At 48.0% G+C, this 19,355-nt stretch overlaps 1 protein-coding gene across 5 annotated transcripts in view; it reads right to left on the bottom strand.

The window, feature by feature from the left end:
* EXD3 (exonuclease 3'-5' domain containing 3) overlaps positions 1–19,355 on the bottom strand; it is a 254,817-nt gene that overhangs the window by 137,888 nt on the left and 97,574 nt on the right. For all 5 annotated transcript variants that reach the window (XM_053996258.1, XM_053996259.1, XM_053996261.1 and 2 more), the window contains 2 exons: positions 15,023–15,096; positions 13,778–13,816 (listed from right to left, as the gene is read on the bottom strand). In XM_053996258.1, the coding sequence (XP_053852233.1) occupies positions 13,778–13,816; positions 15,023–15,096 (113 nt within the window). The remainder of the gene's footprint in view (positions 1–13,777; positions 13,817–15,022; positions 15,097–19,355) is intronic.

Genomic DNA, 19,355 nt, shown 5'->3' with positions numbered 1-19,355 from the left:
AGTTGGGACCCTCAGAGCCAGCTTAGACCAGGGCCACAGCCTGTTCCCTAAGGGGAGGGGGATCCTGTCTTCTGGAGAGCCTACAGAGATCCTGGAATCCCAGAATGGTTTGGGTTGGAAGGGATGTTAAAGTTCCAACTCCCCTGCCATGGGCAGGGACACCTTCCACTAGCCCAGGTTGCTCCAAGCCCCATCCAACCTAGGCTTAGACACTGCCAGGGATCCAGGGGCAGCCACAGCTGCTCTGGGCACCCTGTGCCAGGGCCTGCCCACCCTCACAGGGAAGGATTTCTCCCTAATGTCTAAAATAACCCTGCCCTCCTTCAGCTTAAGGCCATTTCCCCTTGTCTTGTCACTGCTTGCCCATGTAAAGTCCGTCTCCCTCTTTCCCATAAACCCCCTTCAAGTCTCAACAGGCCACAGTAAGGTCTCCCTGGAGCTCCTCTTCCTTGGGCTGGACACCCCCAGCCCTACCAGCCTGGCTTCAGGGCAGGGGGGCTCCAGACCATCTCTGTGGCCTCCTCTGGACTCTCCAACAGGTCAATGCCTTTGTGGTGCTGAAGACCCCAGAGCTGGACACCATGCTCCACGTGGGGTCTCACAAGGGCAGGGTGGAGGGAGGAAATCCTCTCCTTTGGATAAAAGAGGCCAAGTTTCCCTCCAGTCCGTCCTGAGCAAGGTTTCTGTGAAAGCAGCAGTCACTCGGCCACGGCCACCACCCACAGCCAGAGCCTGAGAACAGCCTGAGAACATGCTGCTTTCTCATCATTTGAGCTGCTCTCTCGCTCACAGGCACTGGGCACTCATTTATAAGCTGGAGAAGAGCAGAACAGGCTCCACTGAGAGCCCCGCAGGCCTGCTTCCGATAGCCATCACTGCCGGAGCCGCGCTTCCCAGCGCGGCAGCCATTACCACATCAATGCCGGCCGAGGGGGCCTCATCCTCCTGCACAAAGCTTCGGCACCGCGGCTCCCCGCGGCATGCTCGGCTCCCCGGGGCATATTCACACCACCTCGTTCCTGCTTTGTGAATCTGGACACTCGGCTTCCAGGCCCCCCGGTGCCTCTTCCAAAAGGCAATTCAGAGGAGTCTAACTTAGGATATCATCGGCAGGGATCAAGGCAAAGGCAACTTTAAAGTCAGATTGCCTCTGTACTGGGGCTCCTCACAGGGAGCTGATTGTTCTGGGCAACCTGGAGGAAGCTGCTGGTTTGTGGTGAGCAGCTGAACAATATTGTGTGACAGGATGCATCTGCTCCATGTTCCTGTGTGCCTCACACAACCACGGCCAAGTGGCAGCCAGAAGTGACAGCTTCTCTGGTAAAGCTCACCCCCACAGGGGCTTTAAAGGTCCCTTCCAACCCAAACAATGCTGGGATTCCATGAGATGGTCACTGGGTTGGAGCACATGGGGAGGCTGAGGGAGCAGGGCTTGTTCAGCATAGGGAAGTCCTGGGTTGATGCAGGGGAATATAATCCCCTCTTCAGTTTTGTTGGGGGGGACCATAGACAAGATGGAGTCAGATCCTCCCAGAAATTCCAGCCAGGCCAAAAAGTAAAAAAAAATGGGACAGTGAGAGTGGCTAAGCACTGCAACAGGCACAGCAGGGCTCGGCAACACCTTGTCCCACAAAGCTGGCCGTGCTCTGAGCAGGAGGGCAGGGATGAGCTCTCAGAGAAGAGCTAATTTCAAACTGAAATGAGGCCCTGATTGTGTGATTAGCAGTGCCCTGCATTCCCCAGGCTCCTCTCCACACAGACAGGCGGCTTCTTGCAGCAGCTGCTGCTTTCAAGTCCCAAGCACCTCCCGGGCGAAGAACACCCAAGATCTCATTTACCCAGAATACAGGATGGTGCTGATCATACTCAACAGTAGTACACATAGATCCAAATACATTTCCTGCACTGGGATTCCTCCCAAATTTTTGTCAGGCAGGCCCCAAGGGAAGTAATTAATTTTGAACAGATTAAGTCATGGTGTCTCCAAAATCTGCACTGGCTGTCACAGATATGAGCAGGTACAGAGCAGAAGGAAAGAACCAAAGCAGCTTTCAGAGGCAGATCTGGAGAGAGAGTATTTTCAAAAAACACTGACCAAGTGGTTGAGACATTTCCTTCAGCACATTGTTGGACATCCTCCATGGACCTTCACGCAGCTCACAGAGCCACAGAACAGATGAACCTGCTGCTGGCAGCAGCTCCACAGGGCATGGACTCTTCCTTCCACAGAGATGAAAGGCTCCAAACAGGATGTTCCACTGAAGTGAATCTGGCATGATCATTCCCAGATTTCACTTCAGTAGCTTCAGTAGTGGATAGTAATGTTTCTTGGCTGGACAAAGCACAAACCCAAACAGAAATGGAGGACCATGGAATGTCCTGAGCTGGGGGAGACCCACAAGAACCACACAGACACCCCAACAACCCCACCCTGGGCATCCCTGGCAGCGCTGGCCAAACGCTCCTGGAGGTCTGGCAGCCTCGGGGCCGTGCCCATTCCCTGGGGAGCCTGGGCAGTGCCAGCACCCTCTGGGGGAAGAACCTTTCCCTGATATCCAACCAAAAACATCCCAATAGATATTTAACAGGTTTAAGAGGGATGGTGCAATACTGTACAGGGACATTGCTCCCCTGTGCCCAAGGAACCATCTGGCACATAATCCCCCAAACACTTCAGGACAGGCTTCTCAATAAAGAGGGCACCATGGTACATCTGTGAGATAGCAAAGCTCATCCTGATGCTGGATCCCACTCCCCACTGACTGAAAAAGCTGCCCTAGAAAATCAGCTCTTACTGCCCATTTGGCCACTGCTGCTGCACAGAAGGTTTCAGGGAAGGGATCTTGTCCCATTGCTGCTGTCACTGCAGACTTCAGACAGATCCTCAGAGGAAGGCAGCCTAGGGCTGTGCTGGGACCAGTCAGCAGTGCCACTTGTCTTTGGGGCCACTGATCAATTCCTGGTCTTGTTCAGCAGTGTCAGCATAGCCTGACACTGTGGGGACTTTCCCAGATCATAACCTCTTATTTTAACCCATAATTAACTAATTTTCCTCAATTACATCCCACAGCTCCAGATATGCTGATACACAAAATCACAACTCACCTGCAATACTTGTTATCCCTTCCACTTACCTGGTCAGGGAATGGCACAGGTGTAGCTCTGCAATGAGCTGTACTGTCCAACTAACCCCATTAAATTAACCTTTGCTTGAAGAGAAAAGAACTGTATGACATCCATAAACCCCCCCGAGATACAATTACATAGCAAATAGACTAAGGTAACTTTACCTACATTGCTTTTTCAGATATAATTTCTTTTCCCTTCTCTTCTGTGTGAAGTCTATCTTGAGGGTCTGTGCTTCCTCCTGAAATCTCTTTCTCACAACCACTGCAGAGGTACCTTCTGAATTCCAACCTAACCCTGGTGCCAGAGCTGTTGAATATTATTCATCCTAGGGATCAGCAAAGGACCAAGGACTTGGTCTGAATACAGAAGGCACAGATTTTTGATATGCTTCCAGATTTCTCACACCTCAGTCCCACGATGGCAGGCTGGAGATATTTTCTGGGAGCACTCCAGCACTTGACAAGACGGAAGATGAATGAGGATGGGGAAATTGGCCAAACTCTTTCAGAGCAGAGTACTGTGTTACTTATCACAGTAGATGCTTTGTCTAAGCCAAATGACACAGTGCATTGAAGACAAACTGGCAACCCTTATCTTCCCAGTGTATTTTGAAGTAGCATTTATCTCCCCACCTTTTGTCATCGTGTCACACACACACACATGAAGTGTCACGGGGCCAGTGGCAAATCCTGCTCTCCAGTTTAAGGAAGTGGAGGCTCCCATCGTGTACTGGGTGACCTGCACTGCTGCTGAGCCTCACTGAGCCTGAGCCTCCTGTCACTAAACATCATTTCTCTGGGCTTTCCAGCCCCTCAGAATGTTTTTACAATCTAGGCACTTCCATAAATGTTCTACAGAAGTCACCGTCCAGGAACTCTACTCTGGTTTGTATCCTGGAGGATGGAAGCTTGCACAAGGAAAATACAGCTCTCTGCTGAGCTCTGGGGCTGCCTGAAGGGTGCATATCCAATCTAAGCATTCCAAATTCCAGCTTAACAGCAGCGTGTGACATCGACTTGTGCTACAGGATCTGTCTGCAGGAATTCCACAGAGTGAGGAATTCCATGTGCTGCCAGAGCCAGGCCCACTGTGGGGACAGGGACAGGGCCCTGTAGCTCCACATCACTGCAGAGCTGCCAGAGCTGCAGAGCTGTGTGAAGGAGTGAAACCATTGCCTCTGTGCTTCTTCTAGGACCTGAACTCACAGGGTGACACCTCATCTGCTTGTCAGGATGTGCGTGAGCTGAGGTCACTCCAATGCCTTCTCGGTTGGTCTGGAGCCCTGGCATTAACCCTAACGAGCTAAACCAGTGTGACTTAACCCACCAATAACTCCAGTAAGTGTTCCCATATCCAGTCACATACATCATGAGAATCCATAGGCTCCATTTAGGAAAAAAGTCTCCTCTTTTCTATTTAGGAAAGCCTTCAAAGTAAATAAGCAAAAAAATCCTGACAATGGAAATACTTGCTCAGGAGCACAAACTCTTCCCATCATTAGTGTATGGAAAAGAGAGGCCCAAGGGACAAACATAGGTTACCACTGATTTCTGTTTTGCCATGCCCAAACCTCCCTAGCTCAGAGCCAAAGCAATAATCGGTATCTGTGCAAGATCTTTCCCAAAAGCAAAGCTTGGCAGTTGATTTTTCTCTACTTTAATCTCTTTTGCTACACTTTAGCTCCTGGTGGTTTTTGTTCTGAAGGAGAAATGCTTGAGAGGGTTGACTGAATGAACTCTGAAATTCGCACCCTGGCAAATTGGACTGATTTCCTAAATCCATAATTACAACATTCCTCAGAGATGCATTCTTTCAGAGTGAACAAGGGAAGATTGGTTTCCTGTTTCTTCCCATTTACATGACTTCTCCGTCAAGAGGAACTTTTTTGTTTCTAAACAATCCTCTGTTTATGCGGTTCTCTTCTTGGCAGGGAACTGGGGAACTAATCGTGCCTAAAAGTATAATACAGCCAAACTATCAATTGCCAGCAGCCTGATTATCTGTGTGCAAGGCAGCTGATTTGCACAGGCTTTAGAAGCCAATATCCATCAGTGAGTGCTCAGAGACCGATGGATTACAGAGGGTTTAAATAATCTGGGATGATTATTGAATGGCTGGATCATTTTACTGCTGGCTGGGTAAGAAGGGCAGAGAGGGTCTGTGTGTGTGTGTGTATGAAGGCTGAAAACTTAGTGACACTGGCCAAATGGAGCCCCCACACCTGCACAGCCCCAGCTCACAGCAGCTCCCTCAGGGCAAGGGCATTGTGGGGCTCCTGCCACGGAGCTGCAGGTAAGAACTGGCTCCCACCTGCAAACAGACTACATGCAGAGCCCTCCTTGTCTGCTTTGGTTTTTATCAGTGAATCCATCCTCTCCTTCTGTGCTACCCTGGGAAGCAGGCAAGCTCCATGTCCCATCTTCCCCCTTGCCTTTCCCTATTTGGCTGCACAGGCCAGTGTCGGGGCTCTTGACAGGGCTCCCTTGGTCCTGGAGCAAAAGCAACATGAGGATTTGCCTGTTTGAAATGAGCCTGTCCTCATTTTTACTCTGTGGAATACAAACAGGAAATTTCGTTGTTCAGCTGGGAGAAGAGAAGGCTCTGGGGAGACCTTGTTGTGGCCCTTTGGTACCTGAAGGGGCTTATAGAAAAAACTGACTTTATACGGAGGCAGTGACGGGGTGAGGGGGAACAGTTTTAAACTGACAGAAGGAAGATTTTTATTAGATATTAGGCAGAAATTCTTCCCTGTGCTGCCCCTGGATCCCTGGAAGTGTCCAAGGCCAGGTTGGACGGGGCTTGGAACAACCTCGGATAGTGGAAGGTGTTCCTGCCCATGGCAGGGGAGTTTGAACAAGATGATTTTTAAAGTCCCTTCCAACTCAAACCAGTCTAGGATTCTGTGACTTCTGCCCTGTATTTGCTGCAGTTTGCAGTCACTAACAGGTATCCTGGACACCACTCCTGATGTTGATATGTTCCACACATTTCTGTAAGATTTTTGCATGATCATCATTCCTGTATAGTTTCCTACTCCTAGGATGCTTTTCCCACTTGGCAGAACTAAACCTCCCCCAGCACACCCCAGTGGAGTTGAACAGCTCACTGATGCTCTTAACTCCTTAATCTAACCCTGACCTCTCAACCTACAACCATAAGCCAATTAGCTCTTCTTTATACCATACCAAATCTCCTTCTGATGAAGCTGTGCTGCTGAGTGAATGCCTGCTAGTGACAGAAATGTAATTACAGTGCTTAGCAGCACGCTGGCCCTGGCTGGTGGCAGGCGGCTAAGGTCAGAATGTATCTCTAACACACATAAACAATTTAAAGGAGATTTTTCCTCCCCAGTGTGTTCTCTCCAGTTTCCTCTCTTCACTCTCCAGTACTTAATTAGTTTGCACATTAAAGCTATTTGGCCATCAACTTTAAGACTGAAGTCCTGAGCTTTCCAAGGATCCTTTGCCAATCTCTCCCTGAAGCAGAATCGACACCCAGCTCTGCCAATCCCCAGCTTGGTCCTGTAGATCCACACTTCAGTAAATGGGGGCTGATTTTCTAAAGTTATTGAACAAACACATCTTACATCACTCCAGAGAAATTTTAGATGACTTCTAGAATTATTTTGGACATTTTTGACAATTTGGTAGATTGGACAGCAAATTATGGCAGTTTTTCTTGGCTTCTTTGTACCTACTGTAATATTACACCAGAATTAATCAGCATCTTCGTGCTTAACCACAATTTATTTATCTAGTAATGGCTGGATTTGTTATAAATAAAACCACTACAACTACAGTAGACACACCAGCCCTCCAGGTCTTACAGAGAATTAACACAGCCTAAGCCATGCAGGAAGTAGTTGGAAGTGTTTACATTTAACTGTACATGTCATCCTTTGACAGACGCTTCCTTAGCTGGGGAGGCTCGGAACACACTGCATGTTTGGCTTTTCCTGTGTGCTTCTCCCACAGCAGCTGGGGGTTTGTTCAATGCAAAGTTCCCATTTCTTTTAGCCTAGCAATGCAAACCTCATTAGTACAGGTGCACATTTGCCTGCTCTCTCCTGAGAGCAGAACGCAGCTGCAGAACTGAATCATAGTCATGGAATCAGAATATCCTGAGCTGAAAGGGAACCACAAGGATCACTGAGTCCAGCTCCCGGAATTACGGGATGCTGTTCCTGAGATGGCCAGAGACATGCCTGTTCTCTGCACCAGCCCCATCAGTCATCCTTTTGCTTTTCAGTAACTGGTGTTATTTCAGCTTCCAATCAATATGTGACCCCATGACAAACTGACCTGAAAAACGGAAGGAGATTGATACTTTGCCTCCCACTTTTCCTCCTACTACAGATTCCAGTTAAGAGTCCCTTTAAACCATACTGTGGCTGTGTGCTCTCCCCAGAGACCTCCAACACGAATAGTGAATCCAAAGAAAATGGCACAGGGAAAAAGCACAATGTCAAAGCATTGTCACCCCACTGAGCTCCTGCCAGTCCCTGAACAGGGGACAAAGCGCAGGGAGAGGAACAGAAGGAGAAATGAGAGCTACAAGTGGGCACTGAGGGAAGAAAGGCTGCCAGTTCTGACCTGAAACAAAGCAGTTCCCCCAGTCCTGACTTCCCAAGAGAGACAGCAGACCTGAAAACTGTCACTAGTCCAGGTTTAAACACCAGCTGTTCTGCAAAGGGGAAAAGGGAAAGAAAAATCAAACCTTCTCTTTTCTGCAGTGGCAGCTGTTAGGGAGCTACTTAAAGCTGTGGAAAGATAAATGAAATTCTTTTGCAGATGGTTGAACTGGCAGACTGCAGGCAAAAGCAGACCAGGAGCAGCTCCTGCATATTCACACACACCCCCATACTGGGAGCTGCTGGGCTCCAGTGGCTCAGCACCTCAGCACAAGCACCACTGGTGGGAGCATGACATTTATTTCAGCTGATGATTCCTCCCTGAGACTTCTAAGACCAGAAGGAACAAAACAATCATCCACTGGTTTGATTTCCTGCTAAAGAAGTCCATAAGTACTAACAGGGGACTCCATATGTTGGCTGGTTAAACTCGTTTGGGTTTCCACCTTCCAGGAAAAGAGCCAGTCTGGGTTTGACATTTGAGTGATGAAATCCACCCCATCCCTGAATAAACACTTCACTCCAACCAAAGGGAAAGACAATTTTGTATGCAGCCTTATACTGAGAGACATGTCACTTATTAATCACCTCCAAAGCATCGTTCCCATCTGCACAGCACACACTGCTTCATTCCCCGTGGATATTCAGTTCCTCACACTGCACACATTGCACTCAAACCAATTGAAAAGTTTCTTTAAACTCAGGGGTTCCAGGGAAGAACAGTGGATGTAGGTATTTGTAAAGTGGTCTTTTTGACTCCTTGTCCTTATTCAAGACTCCCCAGAGCAGGAGTCCTGGCAAGGTGTTCTGGCCACAAAAAAAAAACCTTTGAAAAAATAAATGGTGTTCTACCCTTTAAAATCCCTTTAAAAATTCCCTCCTTGAGTGTAACAGCTTTTACATTTTATTCCAGAGGTAGCTGTGTTTTAATTGAGGTCAAAATGGTTCTGTACAGAAAGAATCTTGGCATCAGCCACTGCAATTTAGAAATTAATTGGTCAAATAAATAAGATTACACCAACTCCTTGCTGCAGTGTAAGGTAATTTACACCTATTAAGTACCGGGAATTGTTAATGTTTTTCCAATGTATTGCACAGAAAGAAGGGCAGATTTCTGAATATTGCCTATAAGCAGCATAACAGCCCTTGAACTGTAGTAGAACTGGAGTTCTGCATTTCCTAGGAATTACCAGCATCTGACCCCTACTCACCCAGAAAAGGAGCTGGCACAGTCCTTGATTTTCATGGTCAGAAACTTTAAAATAAGTAAGTTATCTCACTGTCCCAGCTGAAGAAGGACAGAGATCAGCTGCAGGCTCTCCCTGTGCAGAACACGGGAAACAGCTGCCCCCAGAGCCCATCTCTGCATCCTCACAATCCCAGAAGAGACTGAGGAGCTGCAGGATAGGGGCCTGAGGAAAATGAGGGCACTTTTCTGGGATGTGCATCCCTGCACCCTCCTCTCAAACCACACACCAAGGTCAGAGTGGTCCTAAGTAGTGCAGAATTAGCGAATTGTGGAATGATTAAGGTAGAAAAAGCCCTCTAAAATTATCAAGTGCAACCATCAAGCCAGTACCAACACATTCACCACTAACCTATGTCCCCAGGGTGCCACATCTACACATTTTTTGAACACTTCCAGGGATGGACACCATCACTGCCCTGGGCAGCCGATTTCAGTGCTTTACAGCCCTTTACATGAACATTTTTTTTCTAATATCTAATATGGACACTCTCTGGTGCATTTTGAGGCTGTTTCTTCTCATCCTGAGCAAGAGGCCCCTGCTCCCCAGGAACACTCAGAGAACAAGTGACATCTTTCCAAACAGGAGTGCTTTTCTGAACACCAGATTTGGAAGGGTTTCAGATGTTTAATTTTGAGAAGTTAAGGGATAGTTTCCCTGTGCAAACACTAGCACAGAACAGTTTGGGATGTAGTAGCAAAAAGCCCCTTGACTTAAGGTCAATAAAAGTGAAAACCCCATTTCTACCCATTCCCTCTCCTGGACTCAGTGGTTATAACACTGACAGTCCCAAATAAACCTGTGGGTTTGAACCTGCCCAGTGCTGCTTCCAGTCATTGTCCCCAGCAAGAGCTGCAGTGCTGGGCAGTGTCACTCAGTTCTGCTCCACAGGAGATGGAATTGCATTGCAGGAAAGGCCAGACAAACACACAGAGATTTCTTGGTATAACTTCTTGGTATGTTTGAGATAACATTTTAAACTGATCTGGCACTGATCAGCCCAGCTGAATCTACAAGACCCCCAAAACACCGGTGAGAAAACAGCACTGAGAGCAGGGCAGCAGAACCATCCTACACCCAAATTTTCTGTCAAACTGGGACATTTCAGGTCACCAAAACGCAGGTGTCTGGTACTATTTGAGGTGTTCTGGTGCTCCTACTGCCCTCTGAGACAGAAGTGTCCCTCAGCAGGGCCCTTGTCATGCTGCCAACCTCCTGCAAGTGTCTCAGACACCTCAGACAGTCTGACAGACACCTAAACCCTGCCAGAGGTGACAACTGCCACTAGAGTCACTCCTCTACCATGCTTCTCATTGATATCACAGTTCCATGCATGTTTACTTATTGAAAGCCTGGCATGGAAAAACTCCTTCCATGGAGAAACTCCTTCCATGGAGAAACTTCCTCCATGCTTTTTTGTGATTTTGTCCTACAGAATGTCCAGGGGAACACCTGCCCTCCACAACCCCTCTTGCTGCTAGCCCACAGTTGCTGGCAGGACCACCCTGAACACAACTGAGCAGAGCCATAGACTTGCTCTGCCCAACTCGACCTTCTTTGTGCAGCTGCTGAGGCCAGGACAAACACAAAACACCACAAGGGCACACAGAAAGCAGACAGGAGCCTCATGCCCTGCCTCTTTTTCCCTGCCTGTCTCTCATCAATATCTTCCCCACGTTCCTTTCCCTTCTTGTGAGGACAGGTACTGCCTGTGTTCCAGCAGCCCAGGATCCCTTAGGAAGGGAATGAAGAGCAAGCAGCTGGTGCTGGGCACAGAGAGTCTCTTCCTCTCCCTCTGCCCTCCAGGCATTTCCTCTTGGAGAAGGTGCTGCAAGGGGCAGCTCTCCTGGCTGACCAGGCCTGCAGCAGCCAGTGGGGATGAGGGCAGCCTTCTAAGGGTATGAAGAGGTTTGGATCCCTCTCCTTCCCCTCCTGCCCTCTCTGCCATCCCTGCCTGGACACTGTCTCAGCCACTGGGTGCTGGCAGGCAGAGAGGGCAAAACCAGTTTGCTACAGGGCTGGAAACAGGTTTTATTGGCCCCACAATTAACTCCTGAGTTTCTGCCATTTATAGGAGCAGTCAGGATCACACCTGGGATTCCTTCCACAGAGCAGGAACAGGAAAAATCTGTACTTGTACTGCCCAGGGTGAACAAAAGAAAATCCCAGTCCCAAAATGTCACTGGCCTGCAATAGCAAGCTCCAAGCAAGGACAGTACCACCTTCCTCAGAGTTCCTGGTATCTCTATAAATCCTGATACCTTTACCTATATAACCACTAGAGCTAGTCATATCAATATAATTTATGTCTTTTTTTATGGCTGCAGCAAAGAATTTGAAAAAAAATTAATTGAAAACAATCCCATGAAGACTTCAAACCTCTTTGAACTTCAAATTGAAAAAAGAATCCAAAAATGATCCAATAATTCTGACTGAGAATCTGTCATTGTGGAGTCTTTTGGGAGTTTCTTCTATTCCTCCAGGTGACCAGAGGTCACATTGTGTCTCATCCTCTGCCTCCAGTCCTTAATACTGCCTGACCAGGCAAAGCTTGGGAGATCCAAACTTTATGTGAGCCTCAGGTGAACACAGGTATGGGACACAGAGCACAAATGTGAGGGGTCCTCAGCTCCACAAGGAGCCTAAGGAATTTTTTTTTCAAACATGTCAGGTCACAGGTGAAGCTCTAACCTTTTGTGAAGGTGTTGCCCAGAGCAGCTGTAGTGCCCCTGGATCCCTGGCAGTGTCCAAGGCCAGGCTGGACAGGGCTTGGAGCAACCTGAGACAGTGGGAGGTGTCCCTGCCCATGGCAGGGGGTGGCACTGGATGGACTTTTTGGTCCCTCCTAACCCAAACCAGTCTGGGATCCTGTGATTCTATGAAGCTCTGCGTGAACTTTGAGCCATTCCCTCCTGTAAAGTCCAACCCTTCAAAACCAATAAAGTCCTCGACAATGTTAGTTTTTGCACTGAAAGCCAAGACTTGCTCAAAGATCCTTCCTTTATTCCCTCCTTTCCCTGCCAGCAGCAGCCACCAGCCTGCACAGGTTGTTATTTCAGCTTCCTGCAGATGCACAGGTACAGATTCCCATCACTTTCAACTGATGCCAGAGACAGGGATCTGTGATAGCATTGAGTCAGGCTGATAACAGGCAAGTTTCAGCACCACTCGGCTGATAATTACACAGTTGTGAAAAATACACCAGTTGGCAACAAGCAGGAAATACAGAGTTTGCAGTCCTTTGGAAAGCAAGAGAACCTTCTGCCCCAGTGCAGCATGCAGCTCTGTGCTCTCAGGGCTTACCAGGCACCACACGTGCACTACCCTGAGAATCCTGAGCCTTCTGTCTCCAGAGTGGGACATTTGGGAACTTTATCCCAAACTCCACCATCAACAGAGACCCCTTCCCCACACACAACCAAGCACATCCCGATGAGAGAATGATGGAATCTCCTGAGTGGAAGAGACCCACAAGGATCAGAGTGTCCAGCCCCTGGAGCTGCATGGAAGAGCCCAACAGTCCTCTTGCTTTGCTGGTGTGTCCAAACAGTGCTGGAGCCCTCAGATTATCAGCCTGTTACCACGCAGAGCCCACGCTGACCCTTCACATGGATTTTCAGAAATCCCTAAATGCTGCAGAATTCAACCTGAGAGGAGTCACACAGGAGCAAATGCTCACCATGGGGCTGCAGTTCCATGGACACGTAAATCACCAATGCTGGTTTATCACCATGGAATTTCATGCTGTTTCATTGTTACATTTGTATTTATTGTAGGATCAGGGCAGTGAATTTTAAATTAATGTCTCATATAGGCAGAAATACCAGGAACAAGAAATAATGAGTCTGATTTCACCATGACTAGTGAGCTTTATGCTTACTCTTAAAACACAAAACTAAGTCTATTATGGGATAACTATTTCATCAGATTGCTAATACTGAATATGCATCTGAGTGTGTGTGTACAAGTATTTATTTTCACATAAGTATAAGCTCTTTCTTGCATAAAATGAGAATAGCTAGTATAGAAGGCCCAGCAAAAGCAACAATTTTAATACATATATAAGACATTTCTATTAAAAAAAAACAAAAACAAAACAAAAAACAAATCCTACCATGATTGCCTGAACTCTCTTGTTTATACACCAAGAAAAACCTACCCTGCTCCCTTCTCCTTGTGCTGTTAAAATTATTTGTGTCCTGTAGCACAAGACAGAGAGGTCACAACATCAGTCACCTGTTGAAAATGGTCAGAGCATGCTCAGGGAATTGACCATTCATCCCAGTTTCCTCACACACCTTGCTAGCTGCTGAGGTACAGCCTCCTTTCCCCCTTCCTCATCATTAATCAATGTAAATACTTGTAGTGTTCACTTACAAGTAAGTGCAGGAAAGTAAAATAATGTACTTGATAATCTTATCTAAATCACAGAATCACAGAGCTATGGAATGCCCTGAGCTGGAGGGGACCCACAAGGATCATCCAGTGCAGCTCCTGGCCTTGCACAGACACCCCAACAATCCCACCCTGGGCATCCGTGAGAGCTTTGTCCAAACATTCTAGTTTGGCTCCAGCCAAAAGAAAGCATTTTCAAAGATGTAAAAGGAGTTAAAATACAAGTATTCTCCCTTGCCCTTCCTACATTTGCTTTCAAAGTGTTGAGAAAGTGCAGACAGAACTGTGATAGCAGGACTATGACATCCAGAGCTGGATGTGCTAAAATATCTTCAGATAACCTCCAAGCAAACAAGCCTGTGAAATCCACACTCACCTGAATGTGGTCTGCCCAATTCTCCTCAGTCATGGTTTTCTGAAAAGACAAAATCACTGCTGAGCCATCTGAGGAAAGGGGGGGAATGTTCCATACAGCAAACTAGAAATGAACATCTTTCATTGTCCCCACTGGCATCACCTATGACCAAGGAATGCAACCTGGGACACACAGGACACCTCAGCTCCTCAGTGTCTCCAGCTGGGGCACAGCAGAACACAGCTTGGATGAGGGAACTCTTACACCACAGCACATGAAGCATAAAATTTCCTATGCAGTTTGTGCCCAGACTGTTCATCTCTCCAGCCAGCCATGGGGAGCCACCCTGAGGGCTCCAGCCAAAGGAGGGATTTCGGGGATCATCTGCAAGGCTGAGCCTTCAGAATATAAAAATACAATTTTTCTCAACAGTCAAAAAATGAAAAATCCTCTGGAATCCTGAGGTCTGGGAAAAGAAACTGATAAGCTAATACTCTCATTCTAAGGCAGTTCAGAGCCAAACCTGGGGAGAAACTGAGGAAGGGACCTGCTCTCCACTCTGCCAAGAACTGCATGAGACCCACCATGAGTCTCACCCCAGAGCTGGCAGAGGAAACAGGGAGTGTCAGTGTCACTTTTATGGAAAGATACAAGAGCAAACAAGGACCAAGAGCCTCAAAGAAAACAGCTTTGAGATATCCAAGCATGTAATTTAAATATTACTGAGATAAAGGAGACATTTAACCAGAGCTCAGACACAGCTGAGAATGGTAAACAGAGAGCACCAAAGAGCTCTCAGAAGAAGGGACTGTGTCCAGAAACAGCTGCCAAATGTACCTTAATGGAATTAACTGGCCAGCTTGGATACTTTAAAGCAAGCAAATTCTCCAAAACAAAGGAAGTGGAAGGCCAAAGAGAGCAGAACACCAGATCACAAATCCATTCCCTCTCCTAAACAAATACACCTGGAGAAATGCTCTGTGCTCCCTCTGTGGATGGCCGAGCTCCCTACAGTGATGTCATCCAACATTAAAGCTCTGAGATGCAGGAGGCTGAAGTGCTCCATCCTCCCCAGCTCCTCTGGCAGTGGGTTTGGCAGGCAGCAAAGACAGACCAGAGGCTTCCCTGATGGACTGGGAGGGCTTGGGAGCAGAACTTGAAAAAAAACCTTGATCATAAACTATTAATACATTTTGATTATCTCAAGTTATTAAAAATGTAAATGTAATAAAAATCCTCATTCCTCATACACAACACAGCACGTACCTCAACAAATCTCTTGTAAAAGAGGTATTTCAGGGTTCTCAAGTGCCGCTGATTTATGACATTAGGGCAGAGAGCTGAAAGAAGGAAAAAGACATTTAAGTACGCAGCATTTCCTGGAAGTTTTACTGTCTAGACATTACACTTTTCCTTCCCCAGTGTCAGACTGGGTTTGTGGAAGGCAGGATGCCCTCACACTTGGAACAATGAAGGACAGACTCACACACTGTCAAGCTTATCTCAACTATAAACTGTTATTTACACTTTCATCTGTGATTAGCAATGTTAATTCTTGGTCTGATATCTCTGCTTCCACCACCTCTGAGCATAAGATCCACTCCCTGGTTCAATATGCTCCACAGTCAATGACTTCACACCTTTAATTAGACAGCATCCTCACATGGGCACCGCCTCAGTCTCTAGAGGCTGCATTCTTTCGGGTTTAATTGGACCTGTGTTGTTAATGCATTCGGGCAGTTGTGAACAGCTCACTCAGGATGTAAACTTGTGGCTGAAGTTTATCCAAGAAAACACAGATCCATGAAAGAGGCTCCACATCCACACAAAGAGGGTGGGGAATACTGCTTTGCTGAGCTAGCAAGCCACAGTTATTATTTTTATTGCTGTCACCTTCATTAGATATGGCTCATTACAACTGCAAAACCTAAGATGTTCACACAGCACCTTGTTTTGAAATCCAGTGCAAGGAGAGATAAAGGCTGGAGATAAAAGATGAAGTGGCATTAGCATAGGTATCTGTCAGTTCCTGCTGGATGCTGGGCTGCCAGTACAGGGAAAGGCTTCACCAAAGCCTTCCTTGGGCTTTCCGATGAGGCCAAAACCATCTCACTGGGAGCTCCAGAGGGAGCAGGGCCAGCAGTCACAAATAGTCACAGAGAACAGGAACGTGAAATTCTCCGTAGCCTCCCTTGAATTAGCACCCACAGGGAGAAACTGATTCCTCATTCCTTTGTGTGCCCCACACAGGGCATGCCCAAGGACTAAACCCCAGGAGAACAAAGAGTGATCTCTGGATACCAGAGCCTGGGATCAGAGGGATGTGGATTGATGTCCCACTGGTTACAGCAGCTCCTCAGAGTGCCCTGAAACATCACCTCAGAATGTGAGCATTTCCATCTCAAACAGAAATGCTAAAAGCTGTTATTTTTAAGTTAATCTTCCACAGTGTGGCAATAAATCCTTCCCCTCAAAGTATCTGAGGAAATTACTGCAATTATCACACAGGATATTGCACTAGTAAATAAGGTGATCTTTCCTCTGGATATTGTCCCAATATCTGGAGGAAAACTCATCAGCTCATGGAAAGGAACACTCTCTAAAGAATATAAGATCAACGTAAAAATTAGTAACACCACCATCTAACTTAAAGTTTTCAAAGCTCTTCAGAAAGAACCATGGCATGACCCCTCCAGGCCACCCAAAAGATCTACTGAACAGCTTTTTCTTTGAGCTTCTAAAGGAAATATCCAAAGCACAGACTGTGGCAGAACTGGGGGAGTTGAATGCTTGCCTTCTGTATGGAAAAGACAGAGAAACATGGATAGACTGGAAACATGTTTGAAGGCACTGGTGACATATTTTATTCTGACGGAGCAAAGGAACTGAGTTTGAATTTGGGTTTCTATATTTTATTACAAAAAAAAAAAACAGAGAAGGATGAATCAAAAACACACAGAGAGTTGGACAGAGAACAGACCAAGAGCAGCCCTGGGAGAAGGACCTGGGGGTGCTGTGGTTGAGAGCTGGACCTGCCCCAGCCCTGCTCAGGGGAGACCCCACCTGAAGAGCTGCCCCATTCTTGGGCCCCAGCTCCTCTTGGAATGGGTCCAGAAGAGGCCACAGAGCTGTTGCAAGGGCTGGAGCCCCTCTGCTCTGGAGCCAGGCTGGGAGAGCTGGGGGTGCTCACCTGGAGAAGAGAAGGCTCCAGGGAGAGCTCAGAGCCCCTGCCAGGGCCTAAAGGGGCTCCAGGAGAGCTGGAGAGGGACTGGGGACAAGGGATGGAGGGACAGGTCACAGGGAATGGCTTCCCAGTGCCAGAGGGCAGGGATGGATGGGATATTGGGAATTAGGAATTGTTCCCTGGGAGGGTGGGCAGGCCCTGGCACAGGGTGCCCAGAGCAGCTGTGGCTGCCCCTGGATCCCTGGCAGTGCCCAAGGCCAGGCTGGACAGGGCTGGGAGCGGCCTGGGACAGTGGGAGGTGTCCCTGACCATGGTGGGGCTGCCACTGGATGATGTTTAATGTCCCTTCCAACCCAACCAGTTGGGGATTCATGAAAAACATGAGGGTGAAGGGTAACATGCTAAGAGAGACAACAGAATGGAGAGCTGTGCTGGTATTTACCACCTGAATTAAAACACTCTGGAGGAAAATCACCGTGGAAGTCATGGGCAAAAAAAGGGGAATAACCTCCTGCTCTGATAAGTTGTACAAGTCATTCCCTTGTTTCTAACAGAGCATCTTCTGCCTGGTGAGGGCTCCCAGGCCTCAGCTGGGGCTCTCACTGGTTACTGCCTGGACATGGGCTGGCAGGTCTTCGAGCCCTGAGGATGTGTGGCCAGCTGTGGGTCACCTGTGCAGCTGTGGCCAGCTGTGGGTCACCTGTGCAGCTGTGGCCGTGCGCAGCCCTCTCCTGCCCTCTGCTGCCCCGCAGCGCGGCGCTCCCGGCAGCGCGGGCCGGCCGGGGGCGGTGACACGGACGGAAATCCCGCGTTAAACCAAACGGACAACTGGGTGCTCAAGCCAGGGAAACATTCCTCCTGGTTCATGTTGAGAAACCTCTGGAAGCCCACGGCAACCACTCGCTCACAAGCTCAGAGGTGCTTGTCTGTCACTGTCCTAGCACAGCCCCCCGGTACCGGGGCTCTCCTCTCTCTCCTCTGTCCGTCCACTTGGATCTCCCTCCTTGGCACGGAGGCACTAAGCCCAAAAGATGAGGCTGTTACACTTCTTCGAGCAGGAGCCTTTCTACATCAGACTTGGGAATTGTCAACGAATAACAGCACTGAGCTCTCCCCGTGTCTTGGCTGTGCCAAACCACAGCAGAGAACAGACTCAACCATGCCAGCCCGGGGACAGGGCTGTTCCCTCACCTCTGAGATCTGTTTGGACTGCAACTTGCATTTGTAAAGTCGATCTCACAGGGTCTCCAAAGACTATTAAGTAATTAGCTTGGAAAAGCTACAGGCTCTTTAAGCCAGAGCACACTGACCCAGGTGTGAGGAAAGACTCTATAAACCTCAATTTCCTCAATCACACACCACTTCTGCCCAGCTTCTTCCTCCCCAATAAGGGTAATTAAATGAAATCCACATACAGTTTATTGGGACACCTTTGGGATTTGGCAGAAAATCTCCCACTTCCCATGCCCTGTTAGGGAATTAACAGGAATACTGAAATACAGCTCTGAAAAAAAACCAGGAGGACTAATCTAAGAGGATATTTTTTTTTTTTTCTTTCTCTGAGGTGTGAGATCTTTTTTTAATTGGGCCAACTCCCGTCTGGCTCTGAAATTTAGGGCTGGCAGTTCTCAGGAGTGCTCTCAGTTGATAATGGACACCTCAGCTGTCTTTGGCAGTAAGTGTGATTTATTGTGAGTGGGCAAGAGTGAGCTCAAGCAGTGAAATCTCCAAGTCGATTTGGAACTGCAAGAACTGAGTCACACACAAGTTTGCCTTCTCATACCCAGAAACCCCATCCTCCTCCATCCTTCTCATCAAAGCCACTTCCCTCCCTGCTGCTGCTCTCAGGCTCTCACGGCGAGTGGGAGTCACAGAGAGGAGGAGACCGAAAGCAGCCACAGCATCAGACGAGCCCTGGTGAGGTGACAAGAAGTGTGAGCTCTGCCTCACCACCAGCGTTTGGGGGAACGGCTCAGAACAAGAGAAATGAGGGTTTCTTTTATCTGTACACTTTGCCCAGCCTGCTTACTTTTTGTGTACTTTTCCCTCCCAGTCAGACTTGCTTTTACTAATGAATGGAGAAAGAACACCCAGAAATGCAGCAAAAGGGAGAGGAGAGATGGGAAGACAAAGAAAGCCACATTATTCCAGCTGCTAGCATTTCCCAGTTCAGTTCCAGCATGCCCAGCACTAAGGCAGCAATTCCTCTGCAGGTATTCATCCCCTTCCAAAACACTTCAAAGAACACTGACAGCCACAGTTTAGCAATGTGTGAATTCCTGCTCATGGTATGATGTAAAAAATAAACACCTACTGTACTGCATGGGATTGTGGGAGTCGCCCGGCACTGGTTTTAGCTGAAGTCCAAACCAGGTGCCCACATCCCCTCTCACACCAGCAAAGGTGGGCAGCCCT

Source organism: Vidua macroura, chromosome 21, assembly GCF_024509145.1.
Source record: "Vidua macroura isolate BioBank_ID:100142 chromosome 21, ASM2450914v1, whole genome shotgun sequence".
Taxonomy (NCBI): Eukaryota; Metazoa; Chordata; class Aves; order Passeriformes; family Viduidae; genus Vidua; species Vidua macroura.
Note: the sequence above shows the minus strand (reverse complement) of the source record. Positions and strands in the feature narration are given on the sequence as shown.